Source organism: Chelonia mydas, chromosome 8, assembly GCF_015237465.2.
Source record: "Chelonia mydas isolate rCheMyd1 chromosome 8, rCheMyd1.pri.v2, whole genome shotgun sequence".
In the NCBI taxonomy this organism is placed as follows: Eukaryota; Metazoa; Chordata; order Testudines; family Cheloniidae; genus Chelonia; species Chelonia mydas.
Window position 1 is genome coordinate 51,189,717 of NC_057854.1, and position 24,880 is coordinate 51,214,596.

At 51.4% G+C, this 24,880-nt stretch overlaps 3 protein-coding genes across 8 annotated transcripts in view; 2 read left to right on the forward strand and 1 right to left on the reverse strand.

Moving 5' to 3' along the window:
• Positions 1–4,726, forward strand: part of AXDND1 (axonemal dynein light chain domain containing 1) — a 58,635-nt gene extending 53,909 nt beyond the window's left edge. The window contains exon 26 of the mRNA XM_043552655.1: positions 2,261–4,726. Coding sequence (XP_043408590.1) covers positions 2,261–2,349 — 89 coding nt within the window. The 3' untranslated portion in view covers positions 2,350–4,726. The remainder of the gene's footprint in view (positions 1–2,260) is intronic.
• A 2,819-nt stretch (positions 4,727–7,545) lies between these two features.
• Positions 7,546–23,560, reverse strand: NPHS2 (NPHS2 stomatin family member, podocin). 2 transcript variants are annotated; one of them, XM_007061158.4, is made up of 8 exons: positions 23,214–23,560; positions 18,292–18,395; positions 16,785–16,857; positions 14,908–14,990; positions 13,336–13,539; positions 12,456–12,511; positions 10,571–10,649; positions 7,546–9,661 (listed from the first exon to the last, which is right to left on the reverse strand). In XM_007061158.4, the coding sequence occupies exons 1-8, from the start codon at positions 23,515–23,517 to the stop codon at positions 9,386–9,388; spliced, it is 1,179 nt and encodes a 392-aa protein (XP_007061220.3). In that variant the 5' UTR covers positions 23,518–23,560; the 3' UTR covers positions 7,546–9,385. The 2 variants fall into 2 exon arrangements, with proteins under 2 accessions (XP_007061220.3, XP_043408600.1); XM_043552665.1 differs by having other exon boundaries at positions 9,523–9,661; positions 12,452–12,511; positions 13,320–13,539.
• The window catches only part of TDRD5 (tudor domain containing 5), a 40,365-nt gene continuing 37,465 nt past the window's right edge, over positions 21,981–24,880 (forward strand). The window contains exon 1 of one of the 5 annotated variants that reach the window (XM_043552658.1): positions 21,981–22,108. The gene's annotated coding sequence lies outside the window, so the exon portion shown is untranslated. The remainder of the gene's footprint in view (positions 22,109–24,880) is intronic. The other 4 variants (XM_043552656.1, XM_043552660.1, XM_043552657.1 and 1 more) reach the window with 4 other exon arrangements.

A 24,880-nucleotide genomic window follows, 5' to 3' on the forward strand; every position in this document is an offset into this window, starting at 1 on the left:
TCCAGATCATTAATGAAGATATTGAACAAAACCGGCCCCAGGACCGACCCTTGGGGCACTCCGCTAGATACCGGCTGCCAGCTAGACATGGAGCCATTGATCACTACCCGTTGAGCCCGACAATCTAGCCAACTTTCTACCCACCTTGTAATGCATCCATCCAGCCCATACTTCTTTAATTTGCTGACAAGAATACTGCGGGAGACCGTGTCAAAAGCTTTGCTAAAGTCGAGGAATAACACATCCACTGCTTTCCCTTCATCCACAGAACCAGTTATCTCATCATAGAAGGCAATTAGATTAGCCAGGCATGACTTTCCCTTGGTGAATCCATGCTGACTGTTCCTGATCACTTTCCTCTCGTCTAAGTGCTTCAGAATTGATTCCTTGAGGACCTGCTCCATGATTTTTCCGGGGACTGAGGTGAGGCTGACCAGCCTGTAGTTCCCAGGATCCTCCTTCTTCCCTTTTTTAAAGATGGGCACTACATTAGCCTTTTTCCAGTCTTCCGGGACTTCCCCCGATTGCCATGAGTTTTCAAAGATAATGGCCAATGGCTCTGCAATTACATCCGCCAATTCCTTTAGCACTCTCGGATGCAATGCATCCGGCCCCATGGACTTGTGCACGTCCAGTTTTTCTAAATAGTGCCGAACCACTTCTTCCTTCACAGAGGGCTGGCCACCTCCTCCCCATGCTGTGCTGCCCAGTGCAGTAGTCTGGGAGCTGACCTTGTTCGTGAAGACAGAGGCAAAAAAAGCATTGAGTACATTAGCTTTTTCCACATCCTCTGTCACTAGGTTGCCTCCCTCATTCAGTAAGGGGCCCACACTTTCCTTGGCTTTCTTCTTGTTGCCAACATACCTGAAGAAACTCTTCTTGTTACTGTTAACATCCCTCGCTAGTTGCAACTCCAGGTGTGATTTAGCCTTCCTGATTTCATTCCTACATGCCCGAGCAATATTTATATACTCATCCCTGGTCATTTGTCCAGTCTTCCACTTCTTGTAAGCCTTTTTTTTGTGTTTAAGATCAGCAAGGATTTCACTGTTAAGCCAAGCTGGTCGCCTGCCATATTTACTATACTTTCTGCACATCGGGATGGTTTGTCCCTGTAACCACAATAAGGATTCTTTAAAATACAGCCAGCTCTCCTGGACTCCTTTCCCCCTCATGTTATTCTCCCAGGGGATCCTGCCCATCAGTTCCTGGAGGGAGTCAAAGTCTGCTTTTCTGAAGTCCAGGGTCCGTATTCTGCTGCTTTCCTTTCTTCCTTGTGTCAGGATCCTGAACTCGACCATCTCATGGTCACTGCCTCCCAGGTTCCCATCCACTTTTGCTTCCCCTACTAATTCTTCCCGGTTTCTGAGCAGCAGGTCAAGAAGAGCTCCACCCCTAGTTGGTTCCTCCAGCACTTGCACCAGGAAATTGTCCCCTACACTTTCCAAAAACTTCCTGGATTGTCTGTGCAACTTCCTGGATTGTCTGTGCTGGATTGTCTCAGACAATACTGAAGGGGGTTTATTCATGGTACCGGGAAGACTGACAAGCAGCTTCAAAAATATGGTGCCATAGTGGCAAGTTATATACATTCGCTTATCAATTCATTTGCATTTATCTGTACATACAGAGACAGACATTGTTACAAATCAAGAGAGAACCCTAAACAAAGATAAAAATAGGAACAATATATACGTCTAGAGGTCATCCTATTGCATCAAGCATCTATGGCTACCTTGCGGGGGAAGGAGGTGGGGCGGAGTAGGGATGAGTGCTTACAGATATCTGGTGGGCTGTGAAGGGAAGGTTTATTCTGTTCTAAGAACTGAGTTACTGGGTGGGCATTGACCATATAAGCTTATCAATTGTTTACACTTGTCAATGTCCTTGCTTCTCAGCAGTTTCTGTCTTTTCTGCTGGCTGAATTTTAACTCCTTCCTGACATGTGTAAGTGTCTAATGCTTGTTTGAACCCTGCCAAGCTCTTGGCCTCACTGACATCCTGTGGCAGTGAGTTCCACAGGCAAACTGTGTATTATGTGGGAAAGCACTTCCTTTCATCAGTTTAGAATCGGATCCACCCTGATTAGGGGAAGAGGGGACTATAGTCCTGGGCTTTCTCAACACTTCCCCTCTAGTGGTTCCCTCCTAGTTGTGATTTGAAAGTGGAGACTGATGTATACTTGATTCTACAGGATGTATTTACCCAAGGAGGAGTTTTGCTGTATTTATTTTTAACCTCTGTGTATTTTTTATTTCAGAAGTCTCTTCCCAAGAAGAATCCAAGCCAACTTCTCATAAACCATCTGCTAGTGCCCGGTCCAGGAAAGCCACCAAACCCAAACATTAAAGAGTAGCAATGCCCAATGAAGGTCGTTTGGTTCCCATTTGTAGTAGACTTTCAGCATAACCCCACTGCCCATCTCTGTGGCTCCAGATACACTTTAATTCTATGTTCTTTAGTATAGCAAAATGACTGGAACACCCACTAATGCACCCTCCAAAGGAGAGCTTTAGACAAAGCACTGGAGAGGATCTTTTCTAGGTTTATAAATTATCTGAAAACCCCACGCTGGGTAACGCAGTGTTTTAGAGTAGTTGCTAGTCATAACTGGAGAGTGGATTAGAACAGAACTTGTAGAAAAGGCTTTCAAGCCTTCTCAACATATCTGTTAGTAGAGTCTTTAAGATATCAGGTCATAAACTTATCCCAGGCTAGCTGTACTGCTGCAGTTGGAACTTTGGAACAAGTTGTCCAGATCTTAGACCCATTCATAGGTGCTCAGCTTGTGAACAGAAATCTTGGGATGTTTTCTTCCAGGTTTGGAGACAGAGGGAGGCTCCTGGGCCAGGTCTTTCACAGAGTGGGACACAGGATACTTTCTAAGTATTTAGAGGGGAGGTTTCCAACTAATTTATACAGGTGCGGTGTATAGAAAAAGAAAAAAAGTTCTGCTCAGTGTTGCTTGATAAATAATTAAGGCAGCAGACTCAGAATACCTCTTCTGAGAGCCATCATCTCCCTGGTTATCATCCTTTTACAAGATGTCCATGGCTTTTGATACTTTGGGACTTCTGTTAACATGGGTGGTGAATTGGAGAGGAACAGCTCTGTCAGTTTGATTGAGACTCCTAAGGAAACAACCCACAGGACTGTCCAGAAGGGTTATAGAGACAACGCTGCCAGGACGCAAAGGTGGAGTCCTGCCGACTAATGGGGAGACCGTAAGCACTAAACCTCCGGGGCAATACAGAATCACCAGGACAAGAGAAAGAGCTGATAGCAGAGCAGCTCCTAACAATGGCTAACAAGGCAATGGTTGTGGAAAGCAAAGAGGAAGCAGCTTGCACCTACCAAAAGGACTTTGGGGGTGGGGTGTGACAGGGAATAGTAAAATCTGCAACAGTCACAAAGTGTCCCCAAACAATAATGGGAGGCTGGGCCTGCAAAGAAAGTTTGATTACTACAGCAAATATCAGTGACCTGCCCAGGACTTTGCCTTGATTGATGTTATTGCCAGGGCTTCTCCAGGACTTTGCCCTGTTTTACCATTTATATATACACACAGCCCTACTCTCTGCTTTTCCAGTGCTTTGTATATATAGAAATGTTAAAGATGCACCTCTGTTGCTCCAGTGAAATGACCAAATGTCTTAATGATTGATTAGCCAGTACAGACTGTTGCAACTTGACTCTAAGTTTATTGGGCCTGAGGATCTCATTTCAAGTCCCTGTGTTTGGCCTTATATTAGCATTTGCAGCATTACAAAATGACTTAAGAGAGGTCTGTTGCTGGTGCAATAGCAATTAATAACAAGAGATTCCAATAACTAGACTTGATCAAGTTATTAATCAAAGATTAATACAGCGTAATACAGAAAGGAAGAGTAATATGTTACCAACCCCTTTGGAAGACAGCATTGGCAGTGGTCATGCTGTCTCAAAATTCTGTGCTTCCCCCTTCTGTATTTCTACCTAACTGGGAAAAGTTCCCAGTTTCCCTAGATCACTTTACCTAATACACCTTTTTGTCTGTTTCTTTTACATGTTTTTCACTGACAGTGAGGCGCTATACATTTTTACCCCAGGATGTGTGTAATATGTTGTAAGTTTCAAGAAGGCATATGGTTTAAATTTTGACAGTTATATGGACCCCGCACATTACACCAAAACAGAGATACCCCGCACATTACACAAAAACAGAGATGCAATATTTTTCAAAAATATTTTCGGCATAGTGTTTTAGAAATTAGCAAAGTTTAGAAGGTATCTTAGGTTTTGCATTCTCCAGTGCAGACACCTAGCAGGAGTTCGTCCAAAGGTCACAGCATTTACATAGCTTACAGTTTAGAGAATTTAACGTAAATATAAAGGACTTCAGATATAATATACTTATTCACTGACTATTTTCTTATTCTGGTTACATAACACCCCCTATACTTATAGTTGCTATAATAACCAGTTCCTATATTTTAATCAATGCCTTTTAACCTTTTACATATAAGACCTGATTTCCCAATACATTCTATCCAGACAAACTGGTAGTTGATAAGAAAGCAGTTTACATTCCTGGTTAGTAGTTTTGCGCCTCCACCGCTCCTTCATTCCTTTCTCCCAGTGCCTCTGCCCGTACTCCTCCCCCCTCTCCTTCCTGCACGTTCAGTGCCCTCCCCGACCACATCAGCTGCTCTTTCCAGCACTCTTGCCTGTGCTACTGCTGTTCTTCCCATCCTCCACCTTGCACCTCTGCCTCTCCTTCTCCAAGGGCCTCCGCCAGGGACAGTGGGTTTGTATCATTTTTGGTGGTGCCCAGAATGGGTCCAAGTCCTCCCCCGCATCACCTGCCTAAGGCTCTGGGCGGGAGTTTGGGTGCAGGAGGGGCTTCGGTCTCTGGGAGGGAGTTTGGGTGCAGGAGGGGTGTGAGCTCTGGAAGGGAGTTTGGGTGTGGGCTCTGGGCTGGCGCAGGGGGTTGGGGTGCAGGTGAGGATGCGGGGTGTGGCGCTTACCTTGGGTGGCTCCCGAAAGCGGCCTGCACACCCCTCTGGCAACGGCTTCTAGGTTGGGGGGGGCACGGAACTGGGGGTCTCCACATGCTGCTGCCCACAGTTTCTGGCCAATGGGAGCTGTGGAGTCAGCGCTTAGGGCGGGGTCAGTGTGCAGAGACCCCTGGGCCCATAGGGCCGTTCCGGCTGCTTCTGGGAGTGGCGCGGAGTGAGGCCGGGTAGGAAGCTGCCTTAGCCCCACTGCGCTGCCAGTGGCAGCAACCGGGGGGCCCCTGGGTCCTTTTAAATTGCCAGGGGGTGGCAGGCGGTGCTGGGAGATTGCTTTGGGGGAGGTGCGTGAGGGTGGCAGGAGGGGCCAGGGGAGAGACCCCGGCCCCGAACATTGATGGAGCTGGGCCCGCAGTCCCTGAATATTCCTGGAGCATGGGCACCATCGGCTTGTATAACTCACCGCCCCTGTCCACCATTCCTTCCCAGGCTTGCTCCTGTGCCTTCGCTCCTTTCTGTGTTCCTGCCTGCACCTTCAGTGCTCCCCCTGCCTGCAGAGTGTGTGTGCTTGGTTAGGGCTGAAGTACTATGTGTGTGCTCACCTATTAACTTGATGGCGTCTGACTGAGGTTGGTTGTGTTGTTTCCATGGTGATCCTCAGAGTCCCTCCTCTTGGGTATTTAAAGAACAGCCCTAAAAACATGCCAGGTTTGTAACTCACCCCAGAGAGTCTGTCTAGAGTGAACGTTTTGTGCAGAGTTTGAAACGCAGCAGGAGAAACGTCTGGGGGAAAACAAACTATTTCGCTTGATCAACACATTTCCCTCTGAAGTTACATTGCTGCAATGGGTCCCAGGCTGGGAGGTGGGGCCGATGAGCTGCCTCTGTTCAGTAACCTGAACTAGCCAGGAGTGGGGCTCCACTCAGCTCATGTTCTTCAGTGGAGACTAACTCAGGCTGGTGCCAAATTTTCCAAAGCCAGTTTCTTCTCCCTTCCCACCTGCTCAGACATTTGGCTGAGAGTTTCCTTAGTCTTAGAACACTGGCTAATACCTCTACAGATGGAGGGTGAAATAGGGAAACAGGAGGATAAGGGGTTCTGGAGGCAGGTAGGGAAGGAATCCCAAAGTGGATGCAGCAACAAGAAGGTTGGCTGCAAAGTGGAAAGAGTGGGAGAAGGGGTGGAGGCCCAGGATGGCACATGCTGCTCAGGGCTTTAGCCGGGTCTCTTCACTGGCAATGAGGATCCTTGTCCTTAATAGCCTAAGGGTTAACCCTTTTTCTGCTAGTCCATCTCCATTATGCTGATGCATTGTATTGAGGCATCACTATCAGGAACCTTACCCCAGCTGCAGATGGTCTCCTCTTACAGTGGTCAGCAGCAAGCAAGGGCTTAGTGAAAAGAGATGTACAAATACAATAGCCAGAGGGTGCAGGGTGGCAATTTGGCTGGGTTGGCAATTTGCTGTAATTACAATAAGTATTATTAATAATAATATCCAGCTCATATATAGCTCTTCTCAGCCATAGATCTCAAAGCACTTTATGGAGGAGGTTGGTATCATTATCCCCAAGTCACTGGTGGGGAAACTGAGCCACAGAGAGGGGAAGAGACTTGCCCAAGATCACCCAGCAGGTAAGTGACAGAGCCACAAATGGGATCCAGGTCTCCTGAGTACCAGTCCAGTGCCCTTTCAGCTTGGCCGCACTGCCTCCAGGAGAGATACTCAAAGGTAGGTGAGTGGGGCAGTATCAGAGCTGTGGGGATCCCAGACCTGGGGTACAGATGGTCAGGAATACGGTGCAGTACTAGAGCTGTACAGGATTTGCTAGTATGTGCTGCATACTTTTGCTATGGGGAAAGGTCTATCCAATTGACTAGGGAGCTACAGATATTTAAAGAGCCTTCTGGAGACATGATGCTTAGTTCTGTTGGGTTTTTTTGAGCATTCTACCTGTTCTGTGGACCATCCGACAGAACTGAATAGAGAATCATCGCCAGAGAATCATCGCGTAGGGCAGTTGAAGAAAGCTATAGAAATGTTGCTGTTATCTATAAAGCTCATGACAGTTATTAGCTCCCTGCTTTCATATCTCAGGGGAAGTACATCAGGATTTGTAGTTTATCTCTCAGCCTTTAGTCCCCTAGTAAGATCCCATCTCTCTTACTAGGTTCATGTCTCACACAGACATACAGAGGACGAGAACTTTGCCTGTGTCCTGTCCTCGGGCGCCATCTAGTAGCAACAAGCAGGAATACAGCTTGCTTACCCCACAGATGGCTGGGGTGTCCATTTCAGGAGCAGGCTCCCAGGCCATAGAGGGGGTTGTCTTTCACCTCATTCACCCAACGAAAATCATCCATGGAGGAGACTGGTCTGGATGGGGGGTGCTATGCCTTCACACTTGGCTGCCTCCACCCCATGAAGCCAGGGGCCCTGCTCACTCCTCTAGGGCGGAAGGGCAGCAGCTCCCCTGGGGACGGCAATGCTGCTAGGAGCCAGTGTGGCTGCTATGTGTCAGCCTGGCTGTAGGCAGTGCCCCTTCCCCACCCCACAGCCAGATGTGCGCCAGCTTGTCCTCCAGCCCCTCCCACTCAAACCTTGGGTGGCACCAGGCCACTGGGCTGCTGCCTGAGCTCATTAACAATTGACACTAACACAGAGAAAGGAGCTGGAACAACAAGGACTCCACCTTGCTTTCTGCTGTGCTGCCCATTTGCTCTCCCTGGCCTAGCTACGTCACACGTTTGGCCACCTCAGCCCAGAACCGAACAGCTGGAAAGTGACAGAGATCTCGGGGGACACTATTCCCCAGGGGCTGCCCACTTACTGCTCCAACCCTAGTTTGCCCTTTGCAATCAATGCTTCGGCTGCACAGGTGGAGACTGTGGGAGCTATCTGCATTAGCTTTCATGAACACCCTATGTGCCTCAGTTTACCTGCTTGGCATTAGCCTGTCCATCTGTCTGGGGTACAGTCAAAGGAGGCTCTTAGGGGTAAACAAGCAGGAAATGAAGCAATAGTTGGGATAAGCCACCTGGGGTAAACAGCTTCAAGGGAGTTAAGATGACACTGGTTGGGGTTATTACGTGGGAAGATGCTGTTCTCCAGGCACCAGGCAGAGGGGGTGCTAGGGCTGAAAGCCTAGAGGTGTAAAAGACCAGGAACAGCTATAAAGCCCCTCCCCTGGTTTGGGGAGGTGGGTCATCATCAGCTGCCTGCATGGGGGACACTACCAGTGACACACTGAGTAAGGGAGCACTCGCAGCAGGCAGGCTGTTCCAGCTGGAGATGAAGGTAAGTAGGTGAGAGGACCTTGCCAAAGGCTGCAAGGGAAGATGGTGTAAGTGAGAGGGAAGATGTGGCTAGGCCTGTATCATGTGATCCCTTGGCTCAGACTGGCATGGCCCTTTGGGTGAATGATTAATATGTAAGTCTGATGCCCTTGTTTTCAGTCACTTTATTCAGCTGATGCCCCAGGCTTCTGGAGGCAAAGGGTTTACAGGGGCCCAGCCCAGCTGGGCCAGCTACATTAATATGATTGGGAGGCAGGGGGCTGCAGCCCACAAACCCAGTCGAGGGAGCAGACCAAGACCATGGGGATTTCACCCAGAGAGGGGCGAAGGTAGCGAAATCTGTCTCCAGCGGGGTGAACGCACGAGGGACTGAAAGACAGAGGTCTCATGTAGCTCACCCTGTACGTGGGCCAGCACTTCTTACCAGCTGCCCTTCTTTGGGGAGATACCCACTTCACGATGAGTGACACAGCAGGAAGATCTCAAGCACTGCCCAAGCGTATGGAGCCCTGGATAATCCGCAGCCTCTGACTGACATGTTACAGCGGGGTGTCCCTTTGGGCCTCCTCGCTTCTCCTGGGCACCGGGCTTTTGCAATGCAAATGATTCCAGCCAGATCATGTTGTGGGGGTTGGGAAGGGAGAGGTTGATATTTGGGGCCTTAAATAAAAACACCCCTAGTCTATCCAGTCAGCCTAATTGGAATGATAGAGGCCATCTCTAGGGCTCCAGCTCTGGGGCTGGGGGAAGCAGTTATACCATCCCTCTGCTCCTCAGCACAGCAGGGTGAAAGGAGCAATGAAATGGTGAGACGCAGAGGAAGCTCCCGTCCCCGTCCCCACCCCAGCTCCATTCCGGTGCCCCACACGCGGGATGAGCCGGAATGTTTCTTCAAACAAACTCAAACGTCTGTGCCCAGCCCACTTTATATCACAGGCCCCTGCTTGCTGCCCATCCCAACCCCTCCACAGTTTATGCTGGAGGGCTGGCATGGTGCAGACCAATCCATGGCGCTTGTTTGAAGATAAGTGACCTGGTAGAAGGTGTCCATTGGCGTGGCAGCGCCACCTGGGTGCCAGCTCCCCATGGCATGGCTCTATAGCATGGGGGAGTCCTTCTTGTCCTTTGGAGCCTCAGGGTGATTGGGAGCGCTGGTGGGAAGGCTGCTGCCCGTGGAGTTGTGGCTAGCGGCAGATACAAGATTCATTAGGTCAAAGGGCAAAGGGAGGACGATGGTGGAAGGTTTCTCAGCAGACAGGCATTGCAGCGTGTGCAGGTAACGGAGCTGGACAGCAGCTGGGGAGCTGGCTAAGATCTCGGCTGCCATCTTCAGGGATTCGGAGGCAGCCTTCTCCCCCTCGGCAGCGATCACCTGTAGCACAAGGGAATGAATGACTGTTTCTGCACCATTCCACTGGGTTGGCCCCACCGGGGCTGGCAGGAGCTGAGGGGGCCTGGCTGGTGGGAGCTGACATCGTTTCTTACAGTGAGTCTGAGTGAAGATGCTAGGCTGGAGTCACTGCAAGCTCCTCCCATGGCCAGTGCTCCTACCTTAGTCTCTGCAGTGCCTCCTGCTGAGCAAAGGAGGGAGTGGAATAGCCTATGCAGCCAGAGCTCCTCCATCACCTCTCTGCTGTGCCCTCTGCTGGGAGAGGTTGGGACTGCAGCAGGGTAACCGCGTTGCAGCACCTACCAACTCCTGTTATTCCTTAAAGTGGGGTTCCCCAGCCTGTGGGTCAAGTACCCCTAGGGCTGGTCAGAGGGGCCTTCCTGGGGATCTCGACTGGGTGGAGCCCTCCTGTGGAGGAGGGCTATAGAATAAGCAAAAGGAGGGAGCAGTCAGTTCAGGGTTTGGGAGACAGGCACTGTGCTCCGGCATTTAACCTGCCCTCTCCTGTTAGGATTCCCATCGCTCAGTGCAGGGACAGAGGCAGCCCCGGACTCAGCCCGCAGTGAGTGCCAATGGGAAGAGTTTGATAAAGGGACTGCTCCATGCTGCAGAAATGGCTGAGCTCCACAGAGGGACGTTGCAACACAGAGCATGGAGGGGCACTGGGCAGTGCTGCTGGGGAGAGAACCACCTTGGGGTAGGGAGGAGCACCCCCCATTGCAGGTGTGGAGGGGCAGTGCTGTGTGCGGGAAGGTGTATGGGGTGAGGAGCCAATAGAGGCCCTGGGGGGAATCTCCCCGCCTGGTTGTGTATGTGGTCTCTGTCCAAATGGCTGGAAAAGGCTGGGAATTGATCCGCAGGGGAATATAGGGGCATTCGCTGGTGTCCTACCCGCACTTTGGCCTGTCTCTGGGCCTCTGCTTCCATTGCCAAGGACTGCTGCAGTTCAGCCGGCAGCCGCACATGATTGCTGCAGGAAGAAGAGACCGGAGTTACATGGACCCTGGAATTCCATGCCCATGGGTAGCGCCAGGCTGCGAGCCTGTCTGACACTGTGCCCCAGTGTCTCCTGTCCCGGGCTGAGGCAGCTTACAAAAGTCCCTGGAGTTCGGATTTTCAGCCTTCCAATCTCATCTCCCACCCAGCTGGGCCCAACCCACCTAGCACTGGAATCAATGGGGTCCTTCCCAAGGACACTCTGATTCTTGAACTAGGGTCTGTTATTGGCTGAGCTGTGCTTTCCTCCTCTGGAACCGGGCCGGAAAAGCTGAATTGCAATAACAGGGCCAGATCCCCAGCTGGTGTAAATGGATATAGCTCTGACAACATCTGTGGCACTATGCTGAGTTTCCCCAGCTGGAAAACACAAGAGCGTTTTATGCCATTTAAACTTCTGCAGCCCAGTGAGTGGAGGTGCTGAGTATGTGGGTGTGATGTTGCACTCCATATGCTTTATGAAAATATGCTTGGAATATGAATATAATGTAGCTGGAATATGCTTTATGCAAAAGGTCTCTTGTAAGTTATCATTACAAAGCTTATAATCTACTGAGTGTGGTTATCCTATTTGTATGAATGTATCATTCATGTATCTGAAGCTAGAAATATGAAGTATTACTCTAAAGTCCTATTGTAACTATGCAAAGTGTGGGCCATTAATAATGGCTTGGAATCTTGACTTCTCCCATTAACCAGGACAATTGGTTGTAAATGGCTCTGTTTACTTGCAAGCCTTCCTGTGTTCCTGTAAATCAGGACAGCAAGAATGGCGGCTGGGGTCTCAAAGGACATGTGACCATGTCACTGGGTACTGGAATCCATCTTAAGCCTGGTTTTCCATTTAGAAGGAGGGGTGGGGACCCAGAGAGACAAAAGATTCCTGCCTTGTGCCAAAGCTATAAAAAGGGGATGGAACAGAACAAAGGGGGCTGCCTGTCATAAGAAATCCCCTAGTTATCACCTGAGCTGCAACTAAAAAGAACTGTACCAGGGGAAAGGATGGGGCCAGGCTAGGAAGGAGTCTAGTCTGTGAAATAAATTTAGTGGAATATCTCTGAGGGTGAGATTTTACCAGTATTCAGTTTCTTAATGTATTAGGCTTAGACTTGCATGTTTTGTTTTATTTTGCTTGGTAACTTACTTTGTTCTGTCTGTTATTACTTGAAACCACTTAAATCCTACTTTTTATACTTAATAAAATCACTTTTGTTTATTAATTAACCCAGAGTATGTATTAATACCTGGGGGGGAGGGGCAAACAGTTGTGCCTGTCTCTCTATCTGTGTTATAGAGGGCAGACAATTTATGAGTTTGTCCTGTATAAGCTTTATACAGAGTAAAATGGATTTATTTGGGGTTTGGATCCCACTGGGTGCTGGGTGCCTGGGTGCTGGAGATAGGAAACCTGCTGAGCAGTTTTGGTTAAAGTCTGCAGCTTTGGCGGCGTGGTTCAGACGTGGGTCTGTGTTGCAGCAGACTGGCGTGTCTGGCTCAACAAGGCAGGGTTCTGGAGTCCCAAGCTAGCAGGGAAAACGGGCTCAGAGGTCATTTCAGCACATCAGCTGACAGTCCCAAGGAGGTCTCTGTGACCAAACCCGTCACAATGGGCAAAGGAGAAGGGCTGGCTGGGGGCTCGGGGTGCTGAAGAGGTGACACCTGGATAGAACTTCAGGGGCAAAGGTGGCAAAGGACCAGACATTAGCAAGTAGTGTTTGCAAAGGGGATGGGGAGATTTCTTTACCCTGCTGGGTCTTCATTTCATACGTTTCCTACCTACATTTCTGTTCTCTCCACCTTGATTCCCCACCGACATGTGACTGCATCCAAGGCGACCTGTAGAAATGGGGATATACTGACCGTGGGCAGTTTGTGTGGCACTGTGCCAAGGCACTTACAAACAAGTCAGACAGTTGGCACAGGCTCATATGGTTCACTGCCTGAGAGCTCGTGTTGGAGGGATGTGTCTGCTATGGATACTTGTGCATGCTACAGAAAAACACTTCTGGTTAAAAGGCTTAAGTGTCTCTAAAGATTGGACACCAAGAGAAATCCCTGTAGAGGGCAGGGCAAGGAGGTAGGCTGCCATGTACGTCTTCATTGCTCTTGGCTTCTGGGTCTCACACTGTGCTCGGGAAGATTTGCTCCCGGAGAAGTCAGCTGACTCAGAAGCACCATTGCTGCCTCAAAAAATCCAGTTCTGGTGTAACTCCACTGAAATCAGCGGAGTGGGTCCCACTTACCCCAGGCCTGAATTTGGCCCTGGATGTGTCATTTGAATCGGGATGGCTGATCATTTCCCAGCGTGGATTGCTTCCCCCAGGCCCCGTTCAGCAGCTGGATTGGTGTCACCTTTGCTGCAGCTGGAGGAGAAACCTGCTTTGTCTGTGGCTGCGGCCCATCAGGCCTGCGTTTCGCCAAAGTACTTTGCCCTTGGACAGCCTCTCTAACCCAAGGGACTCAAAGTATAATCATCACACTGTTGCCTTCCATTGGGCACAGCAAGTCACCAGATGCTATGACTGATCCCTGCAACTGATCACTGTGGGCTTCTTAGAGGCCTTTCCCTGAGGCCTTTATACACCATGTGTTGAAAGATTGATCTACTGCATTGCCCCAGTGCTCTGGCCCCACAGCTGCCCACCTCCTTGTGGAGATACCTTCATTTCCTGGCCAATGCTCTTCCTCTCCAGGAGGATTTCACTGAAGGATCGATGGGCCAGCAAGCGCTTCATGGTTGTCTGTACCAGCAGCTGGACAGCGCTGGAGAGGTTGGCCACGCTGGTTAGGAGGAGAGAGGCATTTTCCATCCGGTAGTAGCAGACTGCATCTATTTCCACGGTAACCATGTCTTTGGTCACCACCTAGACAGAGAATGTTGGGGGTGATCGAGCTGGTTCTGATAACTCTGGGGTGGGATGGAGGAGCTGGGAACACTGCTGGAGAGGAAGAATGGCCTTGTGGGTAAGGCACTGGGCTGGGACTCAGGAGATCATAGGGATTCTGGTCCTAGCTCTGACCCTGGGCAAGTCACTTTGCCTCTCTTTTCTATCCTGCTCTTGGCCTGTCTTGTCTATTTTGCACGTAAGTGGTTTGGGCAGACTGTCTCTTACTATGTGTGTGCAGCGCCGAGAACAATGTAATTATCACTGTTCACGGCAGCGTCCACCGCATGCTAGGAGTCATGCAGGATGGTCCCTGCTCCAAGCTGCCCCCATGGAAAAAATCTCGGGTGGGGGCTCTAGATGCTGCTATTAACTAGTAATGCAGCCGGGTATAAGGAATACAGGGAGAGGGAGCAAAGGAAAGAAATGAAAACAAAGGATTTGGGCATAGGGAGGGCTGCTCCCCACTGGCCTGTGCCTGCCTAGACCCTGGAAATGACAGACTCTAATCCCAGCAGGCTGTCCTTCCAAGGCTGGTACATATGTGGGGGTCTTTCAGATGAGATCTTAAGAACCATGCCCCAGCTTCCTCTGCGCGGGACCCCCTGGCACTTTTTGTAAGAATCTGGCCCAGTGTCTTTGGCCAAAAACTCTTCCTCCCTTCTCCTTGTCGTGCTGTGGTGTACTGGCCAGTGGTGCATTGGGTTATGTTTGGTGTGCTGTGTTGTGTTGTGCTGGGCCCTAGTGTGGGTGTTGCCCATTTTATGTGTTCAAAAATCATTAACTTGGATTAAAAATGGTGAGATTTTAATGTACCTGTATGATTTGTGCCTTCTAATTTCTGCACTTTTAGGGTGTATTTTGGTCACATTTACGAGCCTTTCTGCACAGCCATGAAGCCTAGATACTTAGCGATGATTAAGGGGGGAAAAAGGTGAGATTCTTGCCCATTCCTGACTCCAGGACCTGGGGCTTATAAAAAATACCAAATAGCATAAGATTGGCAATATGATCATGAGCATGGAGCAGTGTGCTGTCTGCCAGTCGGCTAGTGTCCTTTGCCCAGAGCTGGCTGCATCTCAGCTGTGCTGGCTGTGTACAGCTTCTAAAGCACTTTGGGGTCCCTCAGAAGCCAGAGTGCTATCTAAGTGTGAGATACTTTTATTGCTTCAGGGCAGAATGACCGACACTAGCCACTGGCTGCAGTTAACTTCAGGCTTAAGCCTGCCTCTTGGGTGGGTGTAATATTTTATGCCACCTTCCCACTAGGGAACAAATAGATCTAACCAACCATAGGAAAAGCTAATGCTAGAGATGCAAGGAATAAATGGGAGGGAGTTGGCTTACCTCGTGGAAGGGGATCTCTAGGGTTTTGAGGCGACGGTCTACCTTGTGGTATGTATCCAGACAGGGAAGGAAGAAGAAAAGGCCTAGGGGAGGAAGAGACAGAGCAGCAGCATGTGACTGGATGCCATGGAAGAAAGTCCCACTCCCTGACCCAACAGGAGCAAACTTGGGGCTACGTAGGACAAGACAAAGACCAAGAGAAGGGCCCAGAGCTGCAGCGTCTCCAGTACTAAACACCTGCCCAGATGTCCTGCTGCAGGAATGAGTGGAGGGGGGGGAGGACGGAAATAAACTCTTCCCAAAAGATGTGGCAGAGACATCAGTCCCTGAGGGGTTCCCCTGGCCACCCAGTGCTAAGGTTTTAGAGTCACTTGCTGTCCCCCTTCACGCGTCCCCACTCAGCATGCTGGGTTCTCACTTCACAGGTGAGCCCACGTCTTAGCACCAAGATGGGTCTGAGCTGTAACGCTTGGAGCAGGATCCAGATCAGAACAAGCTGTGGACGGTTTAGACGGGGGTTCTGGCTCAGGCCCAGGGCAGGCTCTAGGCACCGGCAAAGCAAGCACATGCTTGGGGTGGCACATTTCCAGGGACGGCACTCCAGCCAGCCTTTCTTTTCGGGGCAGTTGCGCTCTCAGAGCTGCACCGCTTAGACGGGGCGAAGGCGCCGCGCCCCCGGCCGCAGCGGGAAGGGGAAGCCCCAGCCCCGGGATGCTGAGCTGCCAGGGCCCAGCCGCTACGTGGGGAGGAGAGGGCGAGTCCTGCCGGGGCTGCACCGCCTCCTCTGCGCACTGGCTGCTGCGCTGCCTTGTGCCACCCCTTATATGGGGGCTTCTCTGCGCGGCCAGGCGGGGGAGGGGGAAAAGCCCCTGCAGGCGCTGGGAGAAGGTGACATCACTCCCTCCACTTCCAGCACCGCCTGCGAGCCCCAGCCCCACCTGAGCTTGGGGTGGCAAATTTTTTGCTTGGGGTGGCCAAAGACCGAGAGCCGGCCCTGCTCAGGCCCTTGGCTGCCTAGAGTCCTCACAGTAGGGGCTTTGAGGAGAGGGGTGCCAGGCCCATGGGGTCTTAATGCAAGGGCCCCCCAGGCAGCTAACATGTGCAGAGTGCGGATGGAGCAAGCTGAGCATGGCACATAGACGCGAAGGGCCCTGTGAGAGGAGACGGGTAGGGAGACAACCACAACCTGCAGTTGTGGGTGGGAAAGCGGCTGCATTTCCGCTTCCTCATGGTTGGGAGAGGGAAGGGAACCAGGGGGCATGAAGCCTGACCCCACCACTTCAGCAGTGGTTGGAGGCCTGCAGGTGTTGGGAGCCCCACAGGAGCTGCCATTGCCAGAAGAGGAAACAAGGGTCCCAAGAATTGCCTACTCCTTTCTTGGCTCGGCTGCATGGAGTGGGAGAAGGCCAAGGGAGCTGCAGGCACTGGGCACAGGATTTCCAGACGCCCCTCACTCGACTCATCTCCTGTGGCTGCAGCAGCCCAAGGGGCAGCCAGCCCTGTGAGGAGCCAGTCGCCTGCCAAGCAGAGGGCAATGCCCGCATTGTCAGCCATTAGCAGACCTGGTAAGGGAGGGAGACGGCCAGAGCCCGCAGGGGTGAGGTATTAGGAGGACAAGGCCATCGGACGGAGGGGAGAGGAGAAGGGTGCATCCACCCCATTGCAGACTCAGGATTAGCAGAGGCTGGCCTGGGTCAGGATATACATTTGTGGTGGGTGGGGTGAGAGGGGCAAGGCACGGGGAGTGGGACACTGGGCGTGGGATCCCCTGGGAACAGTGGGGATGAGGTGGCCGGCCTGACACTTCTGGGAGCCCTGTTGGAGCCTTGCATGATTGTGGCGAGAGAAAGGGGTGAAGGAGCGAACAAATTGCTTACCGGGCCCTCGGGGCCTTCCGGGAAGGAGGCGCCCAAGTCGGAACACGATGGCTCTCTCGTACTCCCGCACGATCTGCAGTGGGAGACAGAGAGGCTGGAATTGGAGGAGGTGGGGATGTGGGGGAAGGGCTGCGGCACTGGAAGAGAAGCTGGTGAAATCATTGTTTTGGGAAAACCACCAAAAGGCAAACTGTGCAGAGCCAGCCAGCCAGCCAGAGCTGTCAGCTAGTGTAGCTTCATTCATGCCAGGGCTGCTATTTCCATTTACGCTAGCTGAGAATCTGGCCCAGAGACTGTATGGCAATTGCAACTGTGGCTGGCTCCCGGCCAGTGGAACTGAGAGCAGGGAGCCTGTCTCTCCAGTGCTCTCAATGATCTCCCTCCTGGGCCTAGGCAGCATAGAGGAGGAAGCCACTTGAATCAAACGCAGAGGGGGCAAGAGCCAGATCTGGGGTGGGGCGAGTACATTGGGATGAAGAATTCTGGGAGGGGTGTAGGGGTGGGGAATGACTGGGACTGTGCTTTGGGGTCGGAGGAGATTGTGATTGGCTGTGCAAGGAGACCACGACAGGAAGCTGGGGATGGGACTGAGAGCCACTGAGGGGGAGACTGAGATCAGATGGGGAGCTGGGGGAGACTGGGAATGGGAAGCAGTGTAGTCGGGGAGGGGAGACAGATCTGAGAGGAGCCAGTGTGCAAGGAGACAACTGGGACTGGCTGAGCAGAGAGCCTGGGACAAGGAGTCAGACTGGGGGAGGGACACTGAGATTAGACAGGGAGGCTGGGGTGGGAAACTGGGACTGGGAGCCAGTGGGGATGGGAACTGTGGACGTAGGAGGCTGAGCGGGAGACACAGACAGATGGGTTGAGGAGCTGAGAGCAGGGAACTGGGACTGGCTGGGCAAAGGAGATGGGGACTGGGATGAAAAGTCTGAGGAGTGGGGACTGGGACTGGCTAGGTGAGGAGGATAGGACTGGGACAAGGAGCCCAGGGTAAGGACGGGACAGGACCAGATTGGAGGGGAATGGGCAGAAGAGTTTGCACACTAGAATACACTCCCCTCCAGCCTGGAATGGAACCCAAGGTCCTTGAGACCATAGGTGCTGGTGGTGTGGCAGCACCTGCTGGTTTGAACCCCGGCTTGAAGTAGTACTGACCACCAGATACATGGTAATAGCTTTCAGCACCCCCACTTTAAAAATTGTTCCAGCACCTATGCTTGAGTCTCACCATTCCTCTGCTGTCAGCAAATATCTGGGAAATGATCTGGATAACAACCAACTATTGCTATCAGTTAATCCATTAGCTTAAGTAGCAGAGGGCTGAGTGGTGTATGTAAAGGTTCTGACTCTGCTGAGGACCTACATGGGTGCCAGTATGATGCTACATGATGGCATTTCTGTGTTTTCAGTTTGCTTTTTTAAAACTCTAGGAAATTACACCCAAAACCTATGTTAAAATACCACAATAAGGTTGCAAAGTCAAGCACACCATGCATAGCCTCACCTTCATGCAGAACCAGACAGAAATGGGGAAGGTTAATATGATGAAGAGAAGGGACAAGATGGTAAGAAGCCACTCACAGATACCTCGACCGGGAGATGTCATCCCTAAAGAAAAAGAAAGAACACATTAGCAGGTGCCTATTTCCATATTACTGACCGATTGACACCTGCTTGCGTGGTCAGAAATCCAGCTTCCACCAGGTGATCAAAACCTGCTTAGAGATAGACAGAGTGTAATCACCTGGGCTGGAATTTGACCAAGGCACTGGAGTCAGTATTCAGGGCCTGGCTTAAAAGGGTAAAAACATGGTTATGTGTGAGCATTTTGGAGCAGAGGCTGCATTACCATATGTATTCTGACAGCACCATGGGGAACAAGCGCTGATCAGGCACTACTGCTGGTATTGTACTTTAAATATTCATTAGAAATACTCTGAAAGTCCCAGCAAAGAAGAGGCATTTCGCATGTCCCATTTCCCAGGTGCAGCCTGAGCCAACATCTCTCCTGTCGGGGTGGTGTAGCTCCCCTGGTGGGCTGGGTACGAAGCTTTTATCGCTGTGTGTTTGGGATGATTCCATTGTCCATGAGCAGACTCCCAGCTGGATGCATGAACCAGACAAAGCCAGTGCTCATTCCAGGAGGGCACCAGAACCAGGTGAAAGCTCTACTCCTCTCTGCTGTTCTAAGTGGAGGCTGCGTTATTCATCTGGGACTGGTACAGGGGGATCTCAGGCTAGGCCTGTGTGTCCTTTTGAAATGGATTCCAGCTGCAACCTCGACCCTATTGAGTGTAGCACTGTGCATGGGTGTGTCTGCTATGCCTGGAAATCCACACCAATAAGAGGGACTAGAGACTGCAGCCCAAACCCCAGGCTTGTGGTTTTGGCAGGCCAGGGTGTGCCATGTGCCACTTTTCCATTGGTGCCCTTAGGAACAAAGGCCCAGATCCTCAAAGGTTTTAATGGGAGTCAGGTGCCTAAATACCTCTGAGGATCTGGGCCCAGGTCTTTGTGCCATGGCATGAGGCCACAGTGTGAAATGGGCAGCTGCAAAGAACCCACGCTCTGTGTGTGTGTGGGGGGGGCACTTTGCTGTAACATGGGAAGAAGGGTGAGGCCAGCAGCTTCCCCGTGGTTGGTCTAAGAGTCCTGAGCTCAAGGAGCCCATTGAAGATCTTTGGCAGGGGCAGCAGCTGGCTCTGGGTCTGCAACTTTATTGACCTGATGGTAGTGTCTGATTCACTCCTGGGCAGTGAATGACTAGAGGCCACCCAGTGCAAGAGGAAGTTGCAACAGCTCTTTCTTTTGTGCCAGCTTTATGGGCCTGGGGATCCACAGCACAAGCAGAGCAACGGATGCTGCCCCACTGCACTGTGCTTCAGCCCTGACCCACTGGAACCACTCATAGAGACTATCATCTATCCCAGGGGTGGGCAAACTTTTTGGCCCGAGGGCCACATCGGGGTTGCAAAACTGTATGGAGGTCCGGGTAGGGAAGGCTGTGCCTCCCCAAAGAGCCTGGCCCCTGCCCCCTATCCAGCCCCTCCCACTTTCCACCCCCTGACTGCCCTCCCTCAGAACTCCCGACCCATCCAAACCCCCTGCTCCTTGTCCCCTGACTGCCCCCATCCTGGGACCCCCTGCCCCTAACCGCCCCCCCCGTGACCCCACCCCCATCCAACCCCCCCTGCTCCCTGACTGCCCCGACCCCTATCCACACCTCCACCTCCTGACAGGCCCCCCGGGATTCCCATGCTCTATCCAACTCCCCTGTTCCCTGTCTCCTGACTGTCCCCTGGGACTCCCCACCCCCTTACCATGCCGGAGCCAGCCACGCTGCCCGGCAGGAGCAACGGGCCAGAGCGCTGGCGGTGCAGCGAGGTGAGGCTGCGGGGGAGGGGCCGGCGGCTAGCCTCCCCAGCTGGGAGTTCAAGGGCCGGCAGGACGGTCCCGCAGGCTGGATGTGGCCCACGGGCTGTAGTTTGCCCACCTCTGGTCTATCCCCATTAGTTAGCAGTATTGCTTGAGGCCTGGCCCCAGGGTACTAGGAATACACACAGTAAGAGATAGTCCCTGCCCCAAACAATAGACAAAGGAAATGCTGTTATCCCCATTTTACAGAGGGAACTGAGGCACAGAGAGACTAAAGTGACTTGCCCATGGGGAATTTGTGGCACAACTGGGAACTGAACCCAGCTCTTCCAATGCCCAGGTCAATCCCTTAGCTCAGAGACAATCCTGCTGCTTGGAAGCTATTAAGCAGGGGTCTCAAAGTCCCAGCCTGTGGGCCACCTGCGGCCCAAGAACCTCCCCACTGCGGCCCACAGAGGAGAGACCCAGGCAGACACGCTACCGGCATTGTTTGTTGCGGGTGCTGCCTCCTGCAGCTCCCATTGGCTGGGGGAGAGGGACAGAGATATCATCATTAGTTGCCGGGCAGAGTCAGCCATGGAGGCAGTGTCACTTTTCCCCACAATGAATATAAACAAGCCTAAATACAGAACACAACTATCTGATGCACCCCTTGCTGCAATCCTGACGGTGTCAACTGCTCAGTCACTGGGGCCAAACATCAACAAACTGACAGAACTGAAGCGTTGCCAGGTGTCTGGCAAACACTAAAAACCCTCTGGCAGGGGAAGAATTGTGTAAAGTTGTATGGCAGTTTTATTATTTCTAAGAAATTCAAAATAAAAAATACAATATCAACGTTTTCTTTTCTGAACACCTTCTTCAGTGACATTATTGGCCCGCTGGGAGGATTTGAGGACTGGCACTGGCCCTACGGTAAACTGAGTTTGAGACCCCTGCTATTAAGTCTTTGGCCTTTTTATGTTGCTGGTGCCACTAGAGCTAAAGCCCCTGGGGAGTTCTGTGATGTGGGCATCTCTCCTGTGGGACCTAATGTTACCCAAGTATCGTCAGAGGGAAACAACTCTTATTCCCCAGCAGCCCCAGGTGGATGGACAGCGGTGACTTCCAAATGAAAGGCTACCTGGGCTCTTACTAAATCTCTGAGCCATGCAGTCCTTCAGGGTTGATGCTGTGACTCAGAGCAACAAGTGAGCCTTTCCCAGAAATTCTGGCTCTTAACTTTATCTGAAGCTGTAGGACTGGATTAATTGCTATTTATGGAGGATGAGACCTGGTGTGTGTGTGAGAGAGAGAGAGAAAGACAGGGTAAAGGCTTACAATGAAAGAATGGTGGTCTGAGCTCTGAGTCCAGATGTTATTTACTAATGGACAGTACAGGAAAGCAGAGATCATTTTAAAGAGACCCTAACCCTCACCTGTCCTGTGTGGGGATAGCTGTGCTCTCTCTGTAACCTACCAGCTCCTGCATTTATAGCCCCTTCCATTCAGGCTTCACAATCAGGAATAAGTTAAGCCTCACACACTCCCTGTGACATTGATTATTTCCCTCACTTAACAGATAGGAAAGCTCACTCTCTCAGGCTCATGCACCCACTCTGTGGCCCACAACCCAATGCTTCTGCCTTCAGGCAGGTGCTCTGTCCACAAGGCTATATTAGCTCCCTTGGTTTTGCTTTTAAAATATTCCCCCTTTGAACCTTCCTTTCTGACCTCCCGTCAGAAGGCTGGTAGGAAGGAGAGCAAGAACCCCCTTCTCCTACTGAGCTGATGCTGACTCCACCTTCTCCCCAAAGTGGGCATGCTCCAGCTTCCCCTGGCTGCCCTTAAAAGCTGGCCTTTCAGGGCTACTGCCCCCTTTAGAGAACCCGTGGCTCTAATAGGCAGATGGCTTCCTGCTGGGTGCAGGCAAAGCCCTGAAAGCAGAATGCTTACTCTTTCCAAAGGTGAGTTAACATCCCTGCTTCCACTGACTATGACAGTCCTTTCTGCCTTTAGGGGCTCTCTGCAGAAAGACCAGGTCTAGAGAGGAGCTCGAACCTAAGCCCCACATGCCGACACACCAAGATATAAGGGTTCACAGCCTGTATCTGAGTTTTGCAGCTGGACCTTCTCCCTACAACAAGCTGAACTAAACCTGTGGCTGGAAACGCTCCCAAATTGCGTGTCCTCAGAATCTCCAGCAATGCTCTGATTGTGGCTTAGTATCTTGGTTGTAGCAATGAGCAGCTCCCTGTAATCAAGACAGAACTCCTTAGAGGAAAGAGGCAGCTATAGAGAATTAATCATCAGGGAGAGAGAAGTAAAGCTGGGGCAGCAGAGCAGCTGGACTGGGGAGGGTTTTTGCTGCTTCTTGGCATTCCCTCCCATCCCTGTGATGCCAGGGCTGAACAGATCAGTTCTATGGATAGAGCCTGTGCCTATTGGTAGTACAATGCCAATATACAAAGGATGAGAGGCAAAGAGCTCTGTTGATCACCTCACAGTCCCCCTTCTTCCCCTCCCCGCCCTGTGCCAAATCCCTGCCCCTGGAACTGGCCATCTTGATCTGTTTCCTGTGGCAATAGGTTGGTTCAGGTGTGTTCTGGGCAGAGCAAGGCTTAAGAGACACCTAGGATAACTCTAGCTAGAAACTTCTTCTATCTAAGGGTAGTAAATAATCCCCTGTGCTTCTCAGGGTTAAGGGGTAATAGAGCTAGTGAGGCTGTGGCCTAACGAAGCTAATGAACAGTGCTCTGAGGCCTAAAGGGATGCAGGATGGATGCTGTTTGCTGCTAAATTCGTTGCTTTATTAGAAATGGAACAGGTCCTGATGTCTCTGAGCAGCCTGGCTAGACCCAGGGCCTGGTGCTGAGCCCTTCTGAAAATCTGGCCCTGGGGGTTTGTGTGATCGCTTGCTTGTTCCTGCACCATGCACTTATTGCACCCGCTTTGTTCTCCCTTTGCACTGGTGTAAATGATGATACAGGGATCAGAGCAGAATCGGACCCCAGTGCCCCACAAGCCAGTAGCCTCTGTGCCTACTGCTCTCCTGCCCTTTCCAAATCCTACCTTCCTCTTGTCGCTCACTTTCCAGCAGTGCCATCACCTCTGTTTCCTCGTCGAAAGACACTACATCGTCCACGTCTACCACTGTGGAGCTCGGCATCCTGCTGTCTGTCTCCATGGGGCTCTTGCCCTCCTTGGCTTTCCCCCTCTTGGGTCCCTCTCTGTCCTTGCTGGCTGCTCTTCTGCTCTCCACCTTCTCTCTCCTGCCCTGTGAGTCTGCAGGCTCTCTGTTCCTCCTGTGGGACTCCTTGGAGGAGCTGCGAGACCGCTTTTCCATCCTCATCGGGGGCTGCGAGCGAAGGAGCATGCAGCTCTTGGGAAGCAGCTTGCTGCGGCGGCAGGATGACCGGTCTTGGGAATTTATCGGGGAGTGGAGGAGGTGGCAGGCGGGGGAGGAGCAGGAGGTTTTGATCATTCTCTGGGCTTGTTAGACTTGTTGGACAGTGAGCCAAGCAAGCTGTTTTCCCAGACGCTGTCCTACCCCCCACCTACCTGGCGCTGGCAGGGGAGTTTCAGGAAGGCTCAGTCCCGCCAATCAGATGCCAAGACGATGGAATCCATGATGCGGGTCTATGTGCTTTTGCATGACTTTGGCATAAAATGCATTGACACTCACACAAAGGGGTCTTTTTGTGCATCTGTAAAGTAAACACCACCCCCAGTGCAGCCATCCAGCTCACGAGGCTCCTGAACTTGCCTGGCATCGCTAGCACCAGGACTTAGGTGGAGAATTCCAAACCTTTGCTGTTGAAAGCAACTGTCCAAGTCAAATCCTGAAAATTTCCCATGTTTAGAAACGATCTCCATTAGGGCTTGGGGTCGGGGGATTGCTCCTCACTGGCTCTGCTCCCTGGAAACTGGTGGTTGTGTTCCCGATGCAGCAGGGGCACTCTGACATACAGCTGTTCTCATTGGAATGTAACCACTACATTGCTTTCCAAATTCAACTGAGGCAGTTTGGTGCCAATCCAGCAACGTGCTCCCTTGAGCCGAGCTTGGTTGAATTTAGTGTGGCTCCATTAGGGCTCAGGGCATGGGGCTCGTTGCAGGATTAACAATAATAATACCCAGCTCTTTTCTAGAGATTTTCATCAATAGGTCTCCAAATGCTTTACATAGGCGGTTAGAGTCATCGTCCACATTTTACAGCTGGGGACATTGAGGTATGAGGCCTTTAAGACTCTTGTTTAAATGACAGAGCTGTAACTTTGTGCCTGAAATAGCTCCTTGGGGTCTCAAGATGTGCAGTGTCGTGGGGGGTACAATAATCTGCATAACCCACACACTCAGCAGTGGTGTGAAGGACGCCCTCTCACTGGCATGCTAGATCAGAGGGTCCCATTGGGTTATCAGTACATGCCTGTTAGCAGGGAGAGGGTTTAATTCTTACAGGGTAAACTGCATAAAGCTTTTCACTCAGGCCTCTGGGAGAGGAAAATTCTGTTTCATGGCAGTTTAAATTTGGGGCTCACAGAAATTGATTTCAATTGGTCCTTAACAGGGGAAGAGGGAAAACCCCAAAGTATTTTTTTTTTTTTAAAACTAGGCATCCACTTAGCAGAGCGATGACAAGCCAAGGGTTATGTTCATTCACCTCTGGCCTCCGAAACTAGAATGAAACAGAAATGCCCTGACCACCGGTCTGCTGCTTCGGTTTCTTTCTCTGTCTC

Bases quoted from the DNA above. Each gene is read 5' to 3' on its own strand.
- NPHS2 (XM_007061158.4), bottom strand. From the start codon at position 23,517: ATGCTCCTTCGCTCGCAGCCCCCGATGAGGATGGAAAAGCGGTCTCGC. The intron at 18,396-23,213 runs GTAGGATTTGGA...CTTTTTCTTTAG, and splicing joins AAGTGAGCGACAAGAGGAAG to GGATGACATCTCCCGGTCGA. The intron at 9,662-10,570 runs GTAGGACACCAG...CTTGTGCTACAG, and splicing joins AGAGACAGGCCAAAGTGCGG to GTGATCGCTGCCGAGGGGGA.